Genomic DNA, 16645 nt, shown 5'->3' on the forward strand with positions numbered 1-16645 from the left:
GGTTACAGGAGTACAGCACCACCCCATCTCTGTTGGGTAGACTCCGGGGAATGAAAACAGGTCCTCATGTTTGCATGGCAAAAACATTACCAACTGAGCTACCTCTGGAGCCCCAAGTGAGTCTGTTTTGTTTTGTTTTTTAATGCCGTGTAGGTATGCAGCAGATTTCTGACTGAAATTCAAAATCCACCTAAAGACCGTTCCATTACCTAAAACGTAAGGAAGTAATGCATACTCACAGCCTACCTTAAGATTGAACCCGAATCTTCCATCTTCATCTGGTGTGATACGGATCAGGACTAAGTAGCCATCACCATCATCATTCTAGAAAACGGGTGAGAGGGTTGGTTATATCATATCCCTCTGCAGTGGTTGGTGACGAGATATTTTCTCCCAGTCAGAACCTCTCGTTTGCCTGCCCTTGAGAGCGGGTCACCGAGCCACTCGAGCCAGTGCGGCAGAACGTGAAGGCCCTCACCTTATCGCAGTAGTACTGGCTGGCGTCTTCGATGGAGCCCCCTTTGGTCACCTTGTGGTAGTCTTCTAAGAACTGCTGGTCAACTCCATCTGGAGAGCAGGAGCTTGGAGCATTTGAAGACGGAGACACAGAACTGGATGACTTCTGGGTCAGGCAGCTTTGGGTTGGGTTGTTTTCGGACAGACTCCTTCATTGTGGGGGAGGAGGAGAGGTTTTAATAAATCAGGTACTATCAGAGTACTATCACTGGCTGTCGGGGGTTGGCATCTTGAGATTGCAAAGGGGGTCCTGGAACCGGAGCATTTCCGCACAAGTCCTTAGGCTACCCATGGACGAGGCTAAATATGATGATGCCCAACTTAGGGGTAAAAAGCAGGAGGGCAGGGAGGACCGGTGACCATTGAAAGCAGCTCCTCTCTCAGCTGCTTTGAAGGCTGAGGGGGAAATATGTAGAGTTGCTCCAGTTTAACACCTTACTTTTTAACATGGGAGCTGTTACCTAGGCTGATTCTGAATTTCTGGCTCAAGAGAATTTTCTGCCTCAGCTTCCTAAGTAGCTGGGACTCTGCCAGGAACCCACTAATTTCAATTTGCCAGGGAACAGAGCATCACCTAAAGAATTATCTACAGCCAGGGGCTATATAATGATAAGCATTGTCACTAGCACAGCAGCCTGCAAAAGGCCCTGAGGACCACCTCTCCTCACAGAGTCCTCCCATTCCCACCTTGCGGCCTTTCACGAAACTTTTATTCCAGGCCCTTGCCTATAGACTGTTCTTTAATGGATACTTCTGTCTCCCAGGAAGTTAAAAGTGGGGGCGGGGGCTGAAGAGTCTTTGTTTTGTTTTGATTTTTTCTTCATTGTTGAGAATGCAGGGCCTCTCACGTGGTAAACAAGCTCTGAACTACACCCCCAGCCTAAATTAGCCCACTTTAAACATAAAATCTGTACCTATTCACACACAATGATTCAGTCTTAATTTATTTGAACAGAATATTCAGTGGCAGACCAGTGTGGAAACAGATGTGTGGAAGGAATGAATCTGGTCTGAAGGCTAACTGGCTGTCATCTGCTAAGTTTTTGTGTGTGTGTGTGTGGGGGGGGGGGCTACTTTCAGTAAAATGCTATCAGCGAATATGTATTTACTTACATTTTAAAATTTCATTTCTGAGTTTTATTTCACAGGGTTTCAAAGTATTTTTCTCTTCCTATACAAAACTCGGTTCTAAAGCCAGATAGGTTTACACAGTGAGTTCAAGAACAGCCAGGGGTATGCAGAGAGACCCTGCCTCAAAAAGCAAAACAAAAGAAAACCAAAACCAAAACTTGACAAAATTTTCTGATCTATCTATCTAAAGCAGGGAGCACGGGGCTGGAGAGAGGCTCAGCACATAAGAGCACTCGCTGCTCTTGCCAGAGGACGTGGGTTTGGTTCCCAGAACCTACATAGCGGCTCACAACCGACTACGGCCTCAGTTCCAGGGGACTCAGTGCTCTATGAACTCTGTGAGCTTCAGGCACACACGCGATGCACAGATATGCAGGCAAGACATTCATAAGCCAAAAATATAATAAATCTAAAAGCACTTAAATTCTATTTTAAAAGAGTGAGCAGTAGTTAACTACAAACATCGACATATTCTAAGGCAGCTCACACCTCTGCCTATCTTCTAAGTAGGGCTGGAGAGATTATTTTACCAGCGAGCAGTGGTTTAATGAACAAGTGGCTAGTTTTAGGCCCGATCATCTAAACACAGAGGGTTCATCCCTGCAGTGCACAGTGCCGTTCTGCTTGGTGTTCAGGGTGGATGGACAGAGACTCAAGGCAGAATTAGAATGGTGAGAAGCCAAGCTGGCAGATCACGAGGATGCTAAGACAGAAGATGTCAGAATGGCATGGCTTTCTCTCTGGCTTGGTCAGGGTTCCCTGTGGAGCTGCAGGGTGTAGGGAGGAGACACAGTCCCGTGGAACAGTGGATTCACAGAGGTTACTGAGAAAGGAGTAGGGGGAAGCCTTCTCTGAACAGGAAGTAGGCAATACCAAAAGACCTGTCTCCACCTCTTGGGAAACAGCAGCCAGAATGAGATAGGCACACCCCTCGTCCCTGGGAGAAAGAGGCAGAGAGAGAGAGAGAGAGAGAGAGAGAGAGAGAGACAGACAGACAGACAGACATTTGAGGACTTACAGATGTGACGGGGACCAGAAACAAAAGTTATGAGGGAATCATATTTTCTGAAGAGCTGCAATGTTGGAGAGATGAGGAACAGCATCATTTCCCATGAAAGACTCACGTGTGATGCTTTCTTTGATTCAAAAGATGTCTGAGGGTGGAGTGCAGATTAGGACTAACCACATGGATGAGAACAGCAGAAGGAAGTAAGACTGAGGTTCCTAGCAGTACAAACTAGGGCGCTCTGAGACAATGGTCCCTCCCCAAGACACATGAGAGTCACACAGCACCAACACAAAGATCAGGAGCAGAATTAGGCTGGGAGGTTCCAGGCTCTTGTGGGTGTTACCCACAGACCTGGTCTGGCTCAGGGATAATGGCCATCACCACCACCACACCTACACATAACAAAACCCTGTCCCTGGCTGGTTCCCTGAAGAGACCCTTCGACAGCAGCAGATCCTCTCTCACATTTGGTGTTGTATTGTCCTCTGGTAAGGGCCTCATGTGCTGCCAGAGAACAGTGGTAGAGAAGGAAAAAGGTAGAAGGTGGCAAGAAGAACTAGACCGCTTGACTTAAAGAAAAGTAGGCAGGGCTGCCAGGAGACCTGGAAGGCAATGTGGCGTGTGTTGTGAGAGCCAGAGGCAGGGGCCTGCATGCCAGGTCAGCATCGGGAAGTACAGTACAGTTTGAGAAAAATACAACTGTCCTCCAGTACGCCCAGGGGAGCAGTTCAGGACACCATCCATTGCAGACGCTTATATAAATATGTGCTTATATAAAATGCTCGGATGTTTTCGTTGTATCTATGCACACTCTCATGTGTTTCTAAAAGTCATCTTCAGGATACTTACAATACCTAATTCAGTGTCAATGTTGCACAAACACGTGTCCTGATGAGAAAAAAAGAAAACCTGTACATGTTTAGTTCCTACCCAGTGACCAGGACAGGACTCATGACACTGGACATGCAGCTGATTAAGGCTGTGGGTGCCTAACAGCACAACAGACTGCCACACTGCAGGGTTGCCTGTCACTGCCAGGGCTGCAGAAGATGGACCTCGGGAACTCCTCCACTGTGGTTTTAGATGGAGAAGACCTCCCCAAGGTCCCTTCCAAAGTATACATTATAAAATGAATGTAAGAGCTATCTTGTGTCCTACGGAAGAGGACAGGCCTTTAGGAAAGAAACAAACAGCCAATAAGTTACTAAGACAGCAAGCGAGCCTTTGGGGCACCATGCTGGTGACCCCCCCCCAACAACTACGACAAAGAAACATCAACAGAGTCTCCGGGCTGCAAGCCTGTTACCCCTGTTTCCCCCAGCATCCGCTTCGGGGCTGAGCACTTCTGCAGACACACCTCTTCCCTTGGATTTGTGCATGAGGGGATGGGAAATGTTGGGTTTTGTTTTTACCATGAAGAAAAGCTACTTCTATGCCAGAATCTGAACTTCCCCTAGAAGCAAGGAGAAAGAAAGAACAGTGCTGGGAATAACAAAAGCACACAGCCTGCCTGGGCACGGAGCACACTGCCAAGGCTTCAAAACTATAATCATAAACTCTGCGGCACTGCTATAAATATGGAACAAGCCAGCAAGTGACTCATCTGCCGGCCTGATGTTCCTTCCCTGCACTGCTGGGGTGGCGGTGGGTGGGGTGGGGCTGATGGAGCTAAGCTTTCTTCTCTCTTTTTCTTTCTTCTCTCTTTTGAATGAGCACAGAACACTTAATTCTTCTTCAAAAGGTCCCCCTCACTGTCTGTGAGCTCGTTCCTCTGATTTCCTTGACAGAATGCTTCTTTTAGACTCTTAACACAAATCTGCTGTAGAAAACATGTCAAACACTTCTTAAACATGTTGTAAATACAGTGTTACTGGTGGAGTGTCTTCTCAATTAAGTTCAGACCAGCCTGTATATATCTCTTGCCTGGGGAAATAAAGTCTCCTCCAGCCCTAGGTGTTAAGGCTTCAGCAAGCCCAGAAAAGAATGGTTTCCCTCCAGTGAGAAGGGGTCCTTGATGCCATCGAGGGGACCTGGGTTTTGGTTTTCCAACCATCTATCACTTACAAAGCCCAGCCACAAAACACACTCCCTGCGCTGTCAAGAACACCCTTGCAATGCCATCATCTGTTTCTCCTAATCCTGGGCTGCAGAAGAGAAAGTGCCCTGGCGAGTCACCTTACAGGAAAGGTCTCACGAAGACATTTCAAAGAATCAACATGCAATGTAAGGAATGAACAGGGCAGAAAAATCAGTAAACTCGACAGAGCTCAACAAAGAAGATTTTAAATGGTTCTTCTTTCTCAAGAGTTTCAATGTAAGCAGCCTGATATGGGTGGTGCCCCAGACCTGACCATGAAAGCCTAGACATGCTAACCCCCTCGTGGCTGTAGAGCAGTGGGAAAATCTGTGTGGGCCATGCCTTTCCCAACCCCGACAGCTCTCCAAAGCCACAGAGCCCCACAGTATGACAGTGAAGGCTGATGACATAGTACTGACCCAGCAGGCCTGGAGGGACCTTATCAAATTCCACTTTGTTGTCCCTTCTCCACAACCAGAAAGGATGTGTAAAGTACGGTGATGAGCTCAGGAGGAATGAAGCTCTTTTAAACATCCACGTGTCACTGGGCAAGAGACAACAGTCTTGTACCTGGTCCTGACCTGAGTCACAAAGGCACAGAAACACAAAGGCTCCCAGAGGCTCCCCACCTACCCTACCACCGTGCAGCTAGGTGACAGGCAGCAAGTACTTCACTGGTAAGCCACGTCCTAAACCTGATTCCTGGGATCTGCTCTACTTTCAGTGAATGGCAGAGCCATCCCAGCAGCAAGCTGGGACGATGGGAATGGGAAGCACCTGCTGACCCCCATGGGTGGGGGGGAGGGGGGATAGTACCCAGGTGACTCGACAATGCTTAAAATGCATGTGCATGTCCTAGTTGCTGAACAGTCTTATTTCAGTTGGCTTAAATCTACGCAGCTGCCCGTGATAGGTGGCTGCTGGACTAGCCAGCGCAAATCTAGACGCTCTTCAGTCCCATCATCAGTGAGAGCATGTGTGAGCTTCCCCAAGCCCTCGGATGGGGTTCCCATCCAGGCCCTCTTTTCTCCTGTGTCAAGTTAACAGAGTCTGGCGGACATGGATGGCTCAGATTTGTTCTAACTGCCATCTTCTATACTCCCACCCTGCATTTCTAGATCTGCTCATAGCCTGCACAGCCACAGGTTCACGCAATGAAACTCACACGCATCTACTTCGGCTGAAAGCTGCAGGGAAAGGCAGTGATCATGTCAACAAAAGAACCCTGGAGTTCAGGTCCCAAGGAATAATGAACACAGGGATCATTTAAGCTGAGGTGTTAAAAATGCAGATCAACTGAAAGCCATGATTGTTGTGGGCAGGGACGCCCCTGCATGGAAGTGGGAAGACCTGCAATTCACCTGTGAATGCCTATCACACACACAGGGTGTACTTAATGCCTGAAGGCTCATTGGTAAACATTTACACAGTTAGTAAAGTGCCTGCTTGCTAATCCTTCTCCAATAGGGAGATATTACCTTTCTTGGGATTGGCCATTATTTGGGGTATAACGGTTCAAATATCCAATGGCTAAGATTGACCTCCTAATGCCTTATTCTTTCCTATCATGATTTAATGTAAAGGTATAGATTTATGATCTGTGTCTTATCTGCTTTAAAATATGATCTGTGATTGTCTCAAATCAAACACACAGACATGATAGAATTATAGTACAGATGAGGAATGAAGAGACAGAACTAGACACCTGGGTCAGGGGAAGCAAATGCAATTAAGTCTAAGAGCTGAGCAGCTCTGAGCTCTCTGATGACTAAGGCAAAAGGGGCAGATGCACCAGTTGTTACTGACTAACTAACTGAAAGACAGACCTGTCATTCAGAACAGACATACTTTTTCCCAGGCTTGACCAACGAGGGGAATGTCACTTAGGAAGAGTCTATGCAAACTGAGTGTGGTGACACATGTCTGTGATCCCAGCATTTGGAAGAAGAAGACACGAGGACCAAGATCATCTTCAGCTACACAGAGGCAAGCCTGGGCTCCATGAAGCCCAGGGCAAGCGAGTACTGTAAAAGACCAGATGTTCAGTGGCCCATACTGCAAGCCAAAGGAAGAAGTGCCTTAGTGCACCTGTCTCAAACCACAAACCAGTGGCCACTTTCAGAAGAAACTGGCCTTGACAAACATTTGAAAATTAAAAGGCTTACTTTTGCTGGGAGTGGTGACACACACCTTTAATCCCAGCATTCAGGAGGCAGAGGCAGTCTGAGTTCGAGGCCAGCTTGGTCTACAAAGCGAGTCCAGGACAGCCAGGGCTACACAGAGAAACCCTGTCTTGAGAAACAAAAACAAAACAAAAAAGCCTACTCGAAAAATTTTTAATGTGTGTGTGTGTATGTGTGCAAGTAGGTACATGTCTGAGGACAACTGGCATAAGTTGGGTTTTTCCTTCCACCATGTAGGTATCAGATTCAAATCAAGAGACGTGGCAAGAAGTGTCTTTACCTGTGGAGCCATTTTGGTAGCCCTGTTTTGTTTTCCTCTTCACACTACTAATTTAAAATGAAAAGGAGGGCATACTGTGGGTGTTACTGTGGTGCTGATGACTAAGGTCATAGGGTGGTCAAGCTAAAGGGGTGCAGGGTAATCACAGTGAAAATGCCCCGGAGGCTGTACTTGCGCAATACAGAAATATCGTAAACTGGGCTCTGCCTGTGCCCTGGGCAGGCCGGCACAAGCCGTGCAGGTACATGCAGGGCAGCACCTGTTGTTCTCTGAGCTGCAGCACACCAGCTGTCTCCTGTATAGACAGGTGTTTGGATTTATGTCCCTATCTCAGGAGGGCGCCTGTGGCACCAGCTCCTGCCCCCTCTCAACGGCCACCCAGGACGGAGCAAACTTCTTAACAGCCCAAGGCAGATACGAAGACAAGGAACATGTGATCCTTACTCTTGGTGTGGGCTGTGGTTCTGGGAAACTTCGGAATCGCTGTCTTTGGGGGACAGGGATCCCTTGTAGGTATAGAACACGTCTTCGGTTTCTGTGATGTAGGTCATCTCGTTCGCTAGGTTGTCCACAGAGGAATGGCGGGGCTTTCGGATTTCATGCCGGAGCCGAGGACTTCGCCTACACAAGGAAGGGAGAAGAGCAGTAAAGTGCTGAGAGCAATTTTCACACAGAGGTTTGACCCAGTGTCAGCTCTGACCTTGTGACCTGGCCTCTTCGTGGATGCCCTGACTGGTGATTAGTAAGTCAGATCCAGGGCTGGGTGTGGCAGCACAGCACAAGGGAGGATTAAGTGTTAAGAGCCAGCTCAGGGAATTAATGAGGACCCGTCTCAAAACAAAACAAAACAAAACAAAACAAAACAAAACAAATCAGATCTAAGTCAGAGCCAGTGAGGTCATTCTTAATCCAGTCGAATCCAGCCGGGGTGACACAGATCTCTGACAAATTCAGGTAAGTGGTGTGGTCTCCAGAACCACAGTCTCCCCTTAGAAATAGGGAGAACTAAATTGTCTTATGCCACTGGTCAGTGAATATCGATTAAGACAAAGCTACTCTTTTAGAAGGCTCAACGCATAACAAACCCTCCTGAACTTTTCTCACCAATTAAACAATGTACACCAACAGGTTTAGCAGGCAAAATATGTTACTTCTCACCGAATAATTCTGAAGGAATCTGAAGGAATAATTGACTTTAAAGTTGTGTCCATGGCCAGGTTGTGGTAGCATATGCCTTTAATCCTAGCATGCTGTGAATCTGAGGACAGCCTGGTCTAGAGAGTAAGGTCCAGGACAGCCAGGGCTGTTACACAGAGAAACTCTGCCTTGACTTGTCCCCTCCCTCCTAAAAATAGTGTGTGCATGTGTGGTGTATGTTTGATGCAGGCACCTGTACCCATTCATGTGTAGATTAGAGCTTGGTGTCAAATGTCTTCCTCTATCATTTTCTACCTTATTTTTTGAGTCAGGGTCTCTCATTGAAGCTGGGGCTCATCAGCCCAGCTCTGCTGGCTGGCAGCTCCTGCGATCCTCCTATTTCTGCCTCTCAGTCCTGGGATTACAGGCATCTACACACATGCCACTTTAATGTGTGTGCTAGCATCTGAACTCAGCTCCTGTTTGCAAAGCAAGCACTTTCCACAGACATGCACAGACTGGAGATGCTGGTTTGTTTTAATGTTCTTTTTATCAAACACCTGTAGTGTGATGGGTACCAGCATGCTGCCCTGCTTTCCATTATTAGCCGTAGTCAGGTGATCTTGGATAAGTCCCATCACTTCTCTGGACTTCAGCTGTACTCACATGAGAATGAGCCAAATGAGTCAGTGTTCATGGAACATTTGGGACTGCACCTGGGTGTCAGGCCCTCTGTCACATGAACTCTTCCACAGCATTCCCAGATTTCCTTTGTCAGCTATTTCTCTTTGGGACTCTCAGCGACTTGCAATCACCCTTTCATCCACAATCAATAATGTATGACCACTGTGGAAGCAAGACGGCTCTTGTGACTCCTGGGAAAGGATCTATAATTAGCATCAAGAGAGCCAAGCCAGTGATGTGGTAACTTTTTTCTAGCTTTTTTCTGGAGCTCATCTGGGGCTCTGTCTGCCTCCTTGACAAATTTCCACGTAAGTGAAACCCACATGTCATCAACATCAACATCATCATCATCATCATCATCATCATCATCATCATCATCATCATCATCATCACCGTTGTCTAGGATATGTGGCCTCCTGTGCCCAGCAGGTCCCTCTCCCCATATCCCACAATCCCATAGACCTTGGCTAGGAAATGTCCAGGTCCATCTGTCTTGCAAGCCACCATGCTAAACCTGTGTAGCCAAGATACAACCTCTCTCTGCTTCACTTCTCTAGATGATGCCCAGCAATTAAAAGACATTCATCAAAATGGCTGATAGCCTTGTGGACTATTGAAATAACCAACCGAAAATTTCACTTGACTGTTTTCTGAAACATGCTTATGAAAAAGCATTGATACATTATTCCATTTGTGGTAAACTTAGAAGAACCCCGAGGTTCTCACATCTTTTCATCCTCTATCCTTTTAACTTCTTTACCATGGGACTTCTCAGAGCTTTAAGACACAACCATATACTACGATTCTAAGGTGACCATTTCAGCAGGCCTCAGGTTCCAGGTGTTATTATTTGTTTATTTTGCAGGGTTGTAGAATGAAAACGGTCTGTGCATGCTGTATGTGTGCTTTACCACTGAGCTATGACCTCAGGGCCCGCCCCAATTTATTAATTTTTTTTTTTAAAGAAGCACTTCAAGGGTATAGTTAGGTAGGAAGGATAATGTCTGAGAATCTAGTAACTGTGATGCACAATAATCAATGAAACATTTCAAAACAGCCAGCAGAAAAGATGTATGCATGTATGTATTTATGAGAGATTAGGTCCATGTAGCCCAGGCTGGCCTTGAACTCTTGATTCTCTGGCCTCAGGATCCTGAATGCTAGCTTAACCTTACAAGTATCTACTACCATGTCCAGTTACTAGGAGGGATTTTAAGTTCTCCACAAGAAATGCTATTTGTCTGATGGATAGAACAGCTAACTGGACTTGAAGGGTTTCTCTGTGTAGCCTTGGCCCTGTGAAGCCTCCTGGATTTGCTTTGTAGACCAGGTTGGCCTCAAACTCAGAGAGATCCGCCTGCCTCTGCCTCCCCAAGTGCTGGGATTACAGGCGTGTACCATGGTACCTAGCGTTATTTAAAGCCACCTTAGCATTATCAGGAGACTGACTCTTTGTGAAACATGTGGAAAGCATGTGGGAGGCCTGACTGTAGGCCATCTCTGTTGAAGAAATAAAAGCCGACTCTGTTTTTAAAAGAGAAAAGGTATCTGCTGGTGTATGGCATAAAGAAGACATACCAGTTGGGAGTGATGGGAGGGGAGCGGGAAGGCAGGCTCTTGGTTTCTAGCCGTTCCACCGATAAGGACCTCCGCATGGCTGGGTTCCACACCATCCCTCCGATCACCTTTTTGCAATATTGGTTATTTATAGACCTGAAAAACCAGATGCAGAGTCACGTTCCACACTGCTATGTCTAACAAGAAAGCAAGCGCAGCAACATAAAATACAGCCTCCCTAGCTTCTTCTCTGAAGGCGATTTCTTAGCGCCACAGTGACACTGGCTGGGCTATGAGGAGTGCAGCTATTCAGTTTCCAGGGTGGCCTCTTCAAATTTTAAAGACTAGATTTGTTTATTTCGTGTGGGTCTGTGTACCTGTGTGCGGGCTGTGCCATGGTGTACTTGTGGAGATCCGTAAACAACTTGCAGGAGTCAGTTTTGTCTTCACCTGTGGGGATCGAACTCAGGACATCAGGCTTGGTAGCAGGTGCCTCTACCCGCTGAACCAGTTAGCTCCAGACGTCCTTTCTTGGTCTGTTTTTTCTTTAGGTTATTGCTATAGCTTGGTTTATAGTGTTTTGGTAAAAATGCTTCTGTGTTTCTACTACTTTAAATAGTTGAACTGCTTCTAGACTACCAGGTTAGAAGGAACACCAGAGGAGAACAGAATAGCAAAGACTAGCACAGAGCAGCACAGCTCCAATAACATCAACGGATCTACCTCGCTTGCCTCCCACTGGCATAAACAAAAGCACAGTCACCCTCCCAGATGCTCTCTGCCACCCAGGCCAGCAGATACAGTGGCCATACATCACTGGGAAATCACAGGAATTCTCTGACAGAGAAGGAGCTGAGGACCTACCTGCTTACAACAGCCCCAGGTCATAGTCTTTGAATGTGCTATCTAAAGGGTATTTCTAAATTTTACTTCTAGTTAGAGAACTGAAATCCTGAGGAACAGATCAGCTTGGCAAGTTGTTTGAAGTCTGGTTAGCAGAAACAGTTCTGACATTTCCAATTTTACACCATGCTCTGATGTCTTAAATAGTCCATATACTTCCTTGTGGCCTAAGACGAGCTGACAAAGACAACAGAACAAAAATACAACAAACTTCAGGGACTATTTACAAGAACGAGTGCCGCTGCCACTCTGACCAGAGTATCCATTACAGCATTGGTAGGAGACCTTTTTCTCTGAGGTCAGAAGCCACATGACTGTGGATTAAGGCTGCAATATTAAAACAAGAGGAGGCAGCGTGGCTCCAAGGTTTAATGTGGCAGATCCCTAAAGCACGTGTCACAGGTTATTAATAGAAACCTGAAACTGTTCCATTGTCCCTGGAAAATCATGAACAAATTCTTCTCTCATGGAGCCTATCAGAGCCAATACACACACCTACAGAAGTATCTCTAGGGCTGAGCTGGACCATGCTTTCCTCATCCGGGAAATGAATGGGACTAGTAAGGATGGTGAGATGGCTCAGCAGGTAACGGTGCTTGCCGCCAAGTCTGATGACTTGAATTCAATCCCTGAGACCCACAGGACAGAGGGGAACTGACTCCCAGAGGTTTTCTTGGACCTCCACATGGGTACCATGGCATGCATGTGCCCCAACCCCATCCCTACACATAAATAAGTAAATGTAAAAAACAAAAACAAGCAATTTAAGAGTCAGAATCAGAAAGAAAAAAGTGTGTGTGCGTGTATATATATATATATATTTATTTATAATTATATAATTATAATTATATATAATTATAATTATAAAATATATATATATAATTAACAGTATACTGAAAGATGGTGTCAATAAGAAACTGATAACTTGTATCCCAAAGTGCCTTCCATATCTCAAGTGACACTCTGCAGAGGATTAAAAATGCTTAGTTCTGCTGTGACTTGACATGCTAGGTTGGGCTGGTATCCATGGGGGCCTCCTCTTCTCTAAGAAAAGAAAGGAGAAATAGAGGAAAGGGGTATGAGGGTGGGACTGGGAGAAGGGGAGAGAGTGGGGGCTTCCATCAGGATATAAAGTGAATAAATAAATTAATGGAAAATCTATTTTCAATAAAAGGAAAAATAAAACACACACACACACACACACACACACACACACACACACACACACACAAAACTGATGACTTATACCCCAAACTGCCTTCTATACATCAAGTGACAGTCTGCAGAGAATTAAAAATGGCTACTAGCAGCTGTGTGTCAAAAAAAATCCCTGTGTTACAGGGCAGGCCTAACGGAAGAGTCACTGGTAAACCCTTCCTAAATTCCTAAGCCATAAATCGTGGGATATAATAGATTACTGTTGCCCTAAGCACCAAAATAGGGGTTCTTATGCCACAGAAGTGAAAAGAGATGGAGTGCAGATGGCAGGGGCCTCCTTATTGGTGGTGTGTCTGTGTGGCCCACCCTCCCAGATGTCACAATGCTGCCGTTAATGTGTTCATTGGAAGAAAGCAGTTCTCTTCCAAATATCTGACTAGACCTGGTCCTCTAGGCGGCTTGGAAGGTGGCATGTGAGGGATGGCGCCTGGTGAGGGATGCCAGGCCTGGAGTGCTTAGCATTACTTCCATCAGGGAAGTCCCCCAGGCAGGCATGACCCAAGTGAGTGCACGGCCTCAGCAGCTGTAGCTGTCTGGGCTGTGAACCAGCAGCAGGTGAGACCTCTGGAGACGGCGGGACCATTGCTGGTGGCTGAGCTGCATCACGCTGGGGTACGGCTCTCATTGGAGGTCTCTGCCTGCCTGGAGGGACCACCGTGCAGGAAGGGGATTCAGCTTCCATATGGCGTCCTGAGGACAAGGCAGCTCCCTGGGTAGCCCCACTACATTAGCCCTATGGCCTACTCGGTAGTAGAATATTGAATGCGTACAACTACTAGACAGAATTTAAGTGCTAAATACTTTAAAGCTATGTTTGCTCATTCAGAAGAAATAATACCACCCCCACCAGAGGCAATTTGCCCCTTACTAAATCATTATGTTACCTAAAGACTAACCTGTAATAGGAAAGCCATAGAACATTCTTATCAAATTTCATATCAAATAATAGCTCATACTAGAGCCTCATTTAGAAAAAGCCACAATCACAATTTTGATTTAGAAATTCTAACAACTTGATAAACAATTTCTGCTGCCGCTAATACAAAGCTGGATTAGAATGAAACAAAAATATAAGCTCCACAGTTACTTTATTTAGAGACTAAATGTACATTATTTTAAAAATTATAATGTGCATATGACATATATGTGTAAATTTAAATATTTTGAATATTATTTTCTGTAGGTAGCACTTAGGTTCATTGTTAGAATTAAACATAACTATGTTTCTTTCATAAATACTAGGAATTATGAATTATGATTATTATTTTGTAGCTATTATTGGAAATACCTTCAAAGGCACCTGACTCTGGAAACCTTTGTTCATTTTTATGGGGTGCCTTACGGACTAATGTTGTGCGGGAAGGGCTGGCTTAGTGGCCTCTGGCTGTGAAAAGCCTAATATGCTGGCAGCAGAATGACACTCAGTGTCCTTTATTGGACAGGGTGTGGTGGCGGATGCAACGCTAGCTGTCTGGGAACTCAGACGACAGCAGGGTTGAGGGGGCAGAAACTAATGCTGGGAATATGAGATGTACCTGAACAGGTGTACCAAGGGCTCAGCTTCCCCTGAAGAGACTCAGCCACCATTCGGGGATCTAAAGTCTGGAGTCTAGCTGGGCAGCTGCCCCTCTGCCCACAGAGATCAGTGGCAACCAGCCCACATTAATACCTCAGTTTAGTATGGATGGTCCCTGTAAAGTATACTCACTTTTTAGGGTTCCTGGAGCCTAGCGTCCAGTACTGAGATAGAACATTCTTCTCCTGAGGTAGTAACCTTTTTGCCTGAAAGAATGAATGGTGCTCGACGCAGGATTTCCACAAGTTTTTGCAAGATCGGTAATTTAGCATGTTGAAGGCCACAATATGTTCCCTGGATTCAGCCTGGGAGGAAGAAGAGTAGAGATTTCACTGTAAAGACACAGGATGGTTAAAGTGTGTCAAGCTTGCTCCCCATATGTAATAACCAGGAAAGATGTGACGGAGGGAGGGAGCAACCCCTAGACACCTCAGACACACCCCAGTGTCCCAGGAATATTCTGGAGGAGGACTGTCAACCCTCCACAGGTGTGATGATAAAAAAAGACCTGAATGCAGGTCTCCTTACCATCTGGGGTCCTTGAAACTCTTGTTTCAAACCTGTTTACAGTTCAAGAGGGGCTTATTTGTAGCTACCAGCTGATGAATTAAAGCTCAGGCTTGGGAACATCCCTTCCAAACAAGCAGATAGTAGAAATGTTAAAATCCTGGGGATTCTCCATTCTTGCTCCAGGGTGAATTCAAGTGCTTATATATCATAAGCAATTTCACCCTTGGCTTGGCCTTCAGACTACCTGCATTTAGGTTTTCTGATCTCACACACATTTTGGAATATGCATCCTGACCCTCCTTGCACTAAGGCTGGGGCTGGGGCAGGCAGGCAACCCAGGTTCCAGTCCTTGGTACTCTGAGCTTTAGTGATCCTGTTTCTAAGGACCCATTCTCTGTGTGGGGCCAGTCTAAGGGCATATCATCTTTGAAAAGTTGGGAAAGGGACACAGTGACAGTCAATGACAACTATGCAGCATAACAAGACAGGGTGTGGTGTGGCAAGGGCAGGCGCCTCGGTTCAAATTCCAGCCCCTTCCCTCTGAGGCTGTGGAGCCTTGGCTTTCTCACTGCGCGTCCTTCTGCTGTGGCTAAGCAAACAAACAGAGTTGTCTAGGATCCTGCTGACTCCTCTTACAAGACCCAGGAACAAGCTATCAACCCTGGAACTTAGCCGTGGGATGCCTCCTCCTATACGGCAGTGGGCTCTGCCAGGTGCTCAGACCTTCTGTCTGATCCAGTTCCCTGAGCAGTGGACATTACTTGAGCTTCTACAAACAAGGTAATATGGGCTACGGGAGGTGAAAAAAACCTGCTCAGTTGCTAAGGGGAAAAGGCAGGATCTAGACCTAGAGCCTGAATCTAAGGCAAGTTCATTCTCCAAACAGAGACACCGACTGACTTATGGAGAGGACCACAGGGTCTGACGACCTAACAGCCACGGTGTTTCCTTCCTAGGACACAGAAAGCAATTCCCGAGGAACTGAGTGGGGAAGCCCCAACAACACGGCAAACCCAGCAAGCATGGACAGAACTCACCTGTTTTTGCCGCTGGTGTATGAAGAACTTTTTCCTTTTGAAAGAAATTTTGAGTATGTTCACCCTGTAAAAAGCAAAGCAAAACAAAACCACACATAGCACAGAAAAGAAAGCAAAATGCAAATCAAACACAGACATCAGGGCTCAGTCGGACATGGGTCCTCTGTTCATGATCCGGATGACCGCGAGCTTCTGGGAGTGTGCCTCACCAAACTCAGGGAGCTCACTGAGCTGGATCTCCACAGGGCCTCTGGATTGTGAGGCAGCTTTTAAATAACTAGGAGCATGGGCCATGCGCACTCTTTGCTGTAAGTCTCTTTGTGACACTAAAGCCCTGCAGGAGCTGATGCCTACATGGGGGAAGACAGTGGAGGGCAGTGTGGAGCAGAGGGAGGATAGACCTGGGTTGTGGCCCTGGCTCTGTTACTTAACAGCCACGTGTGAAAGAACCTCTTCATTATGTGCATGATATAGAATGAAAGGCACCAGTTGTCACCAAGTCTATTTCATATATCAGGCCACTGCCTTTGTTTGGACTCTGCAACAGTCCTGAACAGTATGTTGCTATCCTGCACTGGGTATCTAGAAGAGGAAGCTGAGGTCTACGTAATGATGTTGCTGCTGGGAGCCAGGCTCTGAGCTTGGGGCTGTTTCAAGAGCCTATGATCTTAGACCCTATGATATCTGCTAAGTGGTGGCCCATCACAGCCTTTCTCAGCACAGTCCTGTGACAAGGTTGATGTCAAATTCTTACTTTAGGATCTCTTCATTAAAACTGGTAAGTTTGTGTGTGTGTTTGTGTGTGTGTGTGTGTGTGTGTGTGTGTG

The 16645-nt window shown here is 46.3% G+C and overlaps 1 protein-coding gene across 1 annotated transcript in view; it reads right to left on the reverse strand.

Annotated features, from left to right (window-relative positions):
* Ptpn3 (protein tyrosine phosphatase non-receptor type 3) overlaps positions 1–15902 on the reverse strand; it is a 55009-nt gene extending 39107 nt beyond the window's left edge. The window contains exons 1-6 of the mRNA XM_055605231.1: positions 15819–15902; positions 14404–14576; positions 10596–10730; positions 7641–7817; positions 479–665; positions 247–324 (exon numbers count right to left, since the gene is read on the reverse strand). Of these exons, the coding sequence (XP_055461206.1) occupies positions 247–324; positions 479–665; positions 7641–7817; positions 10596–10730; positions 14404–14543 (717 nt within the window). The 5' untranslated portion in view covers positions 14544–14576; positions 15819–15902. The remainder of the gene's footprint in view (positions 1–246; positions 325–478; positions 666–7640; positions 7818–10595; positions 10731–14403; positions 14577–15818) is intronic.
* Positions 15903–16645: the final 743 nt, after the last annotated feature.

This window comes from Psammomys obesus, unplaced genomic scaffold, assembly GCF_907164565.1.
Source record: "Psammomys obesus unplaced genomic scaffold, mPsaObe1.curated_primary_1811, whole genome shotgun sequence".
Lineage (NCBI taxonomy): Eukaryota > Metazoa > Chordata > Mammalia > Rodentia > Muridae > Psammomys > Psammomys obesus.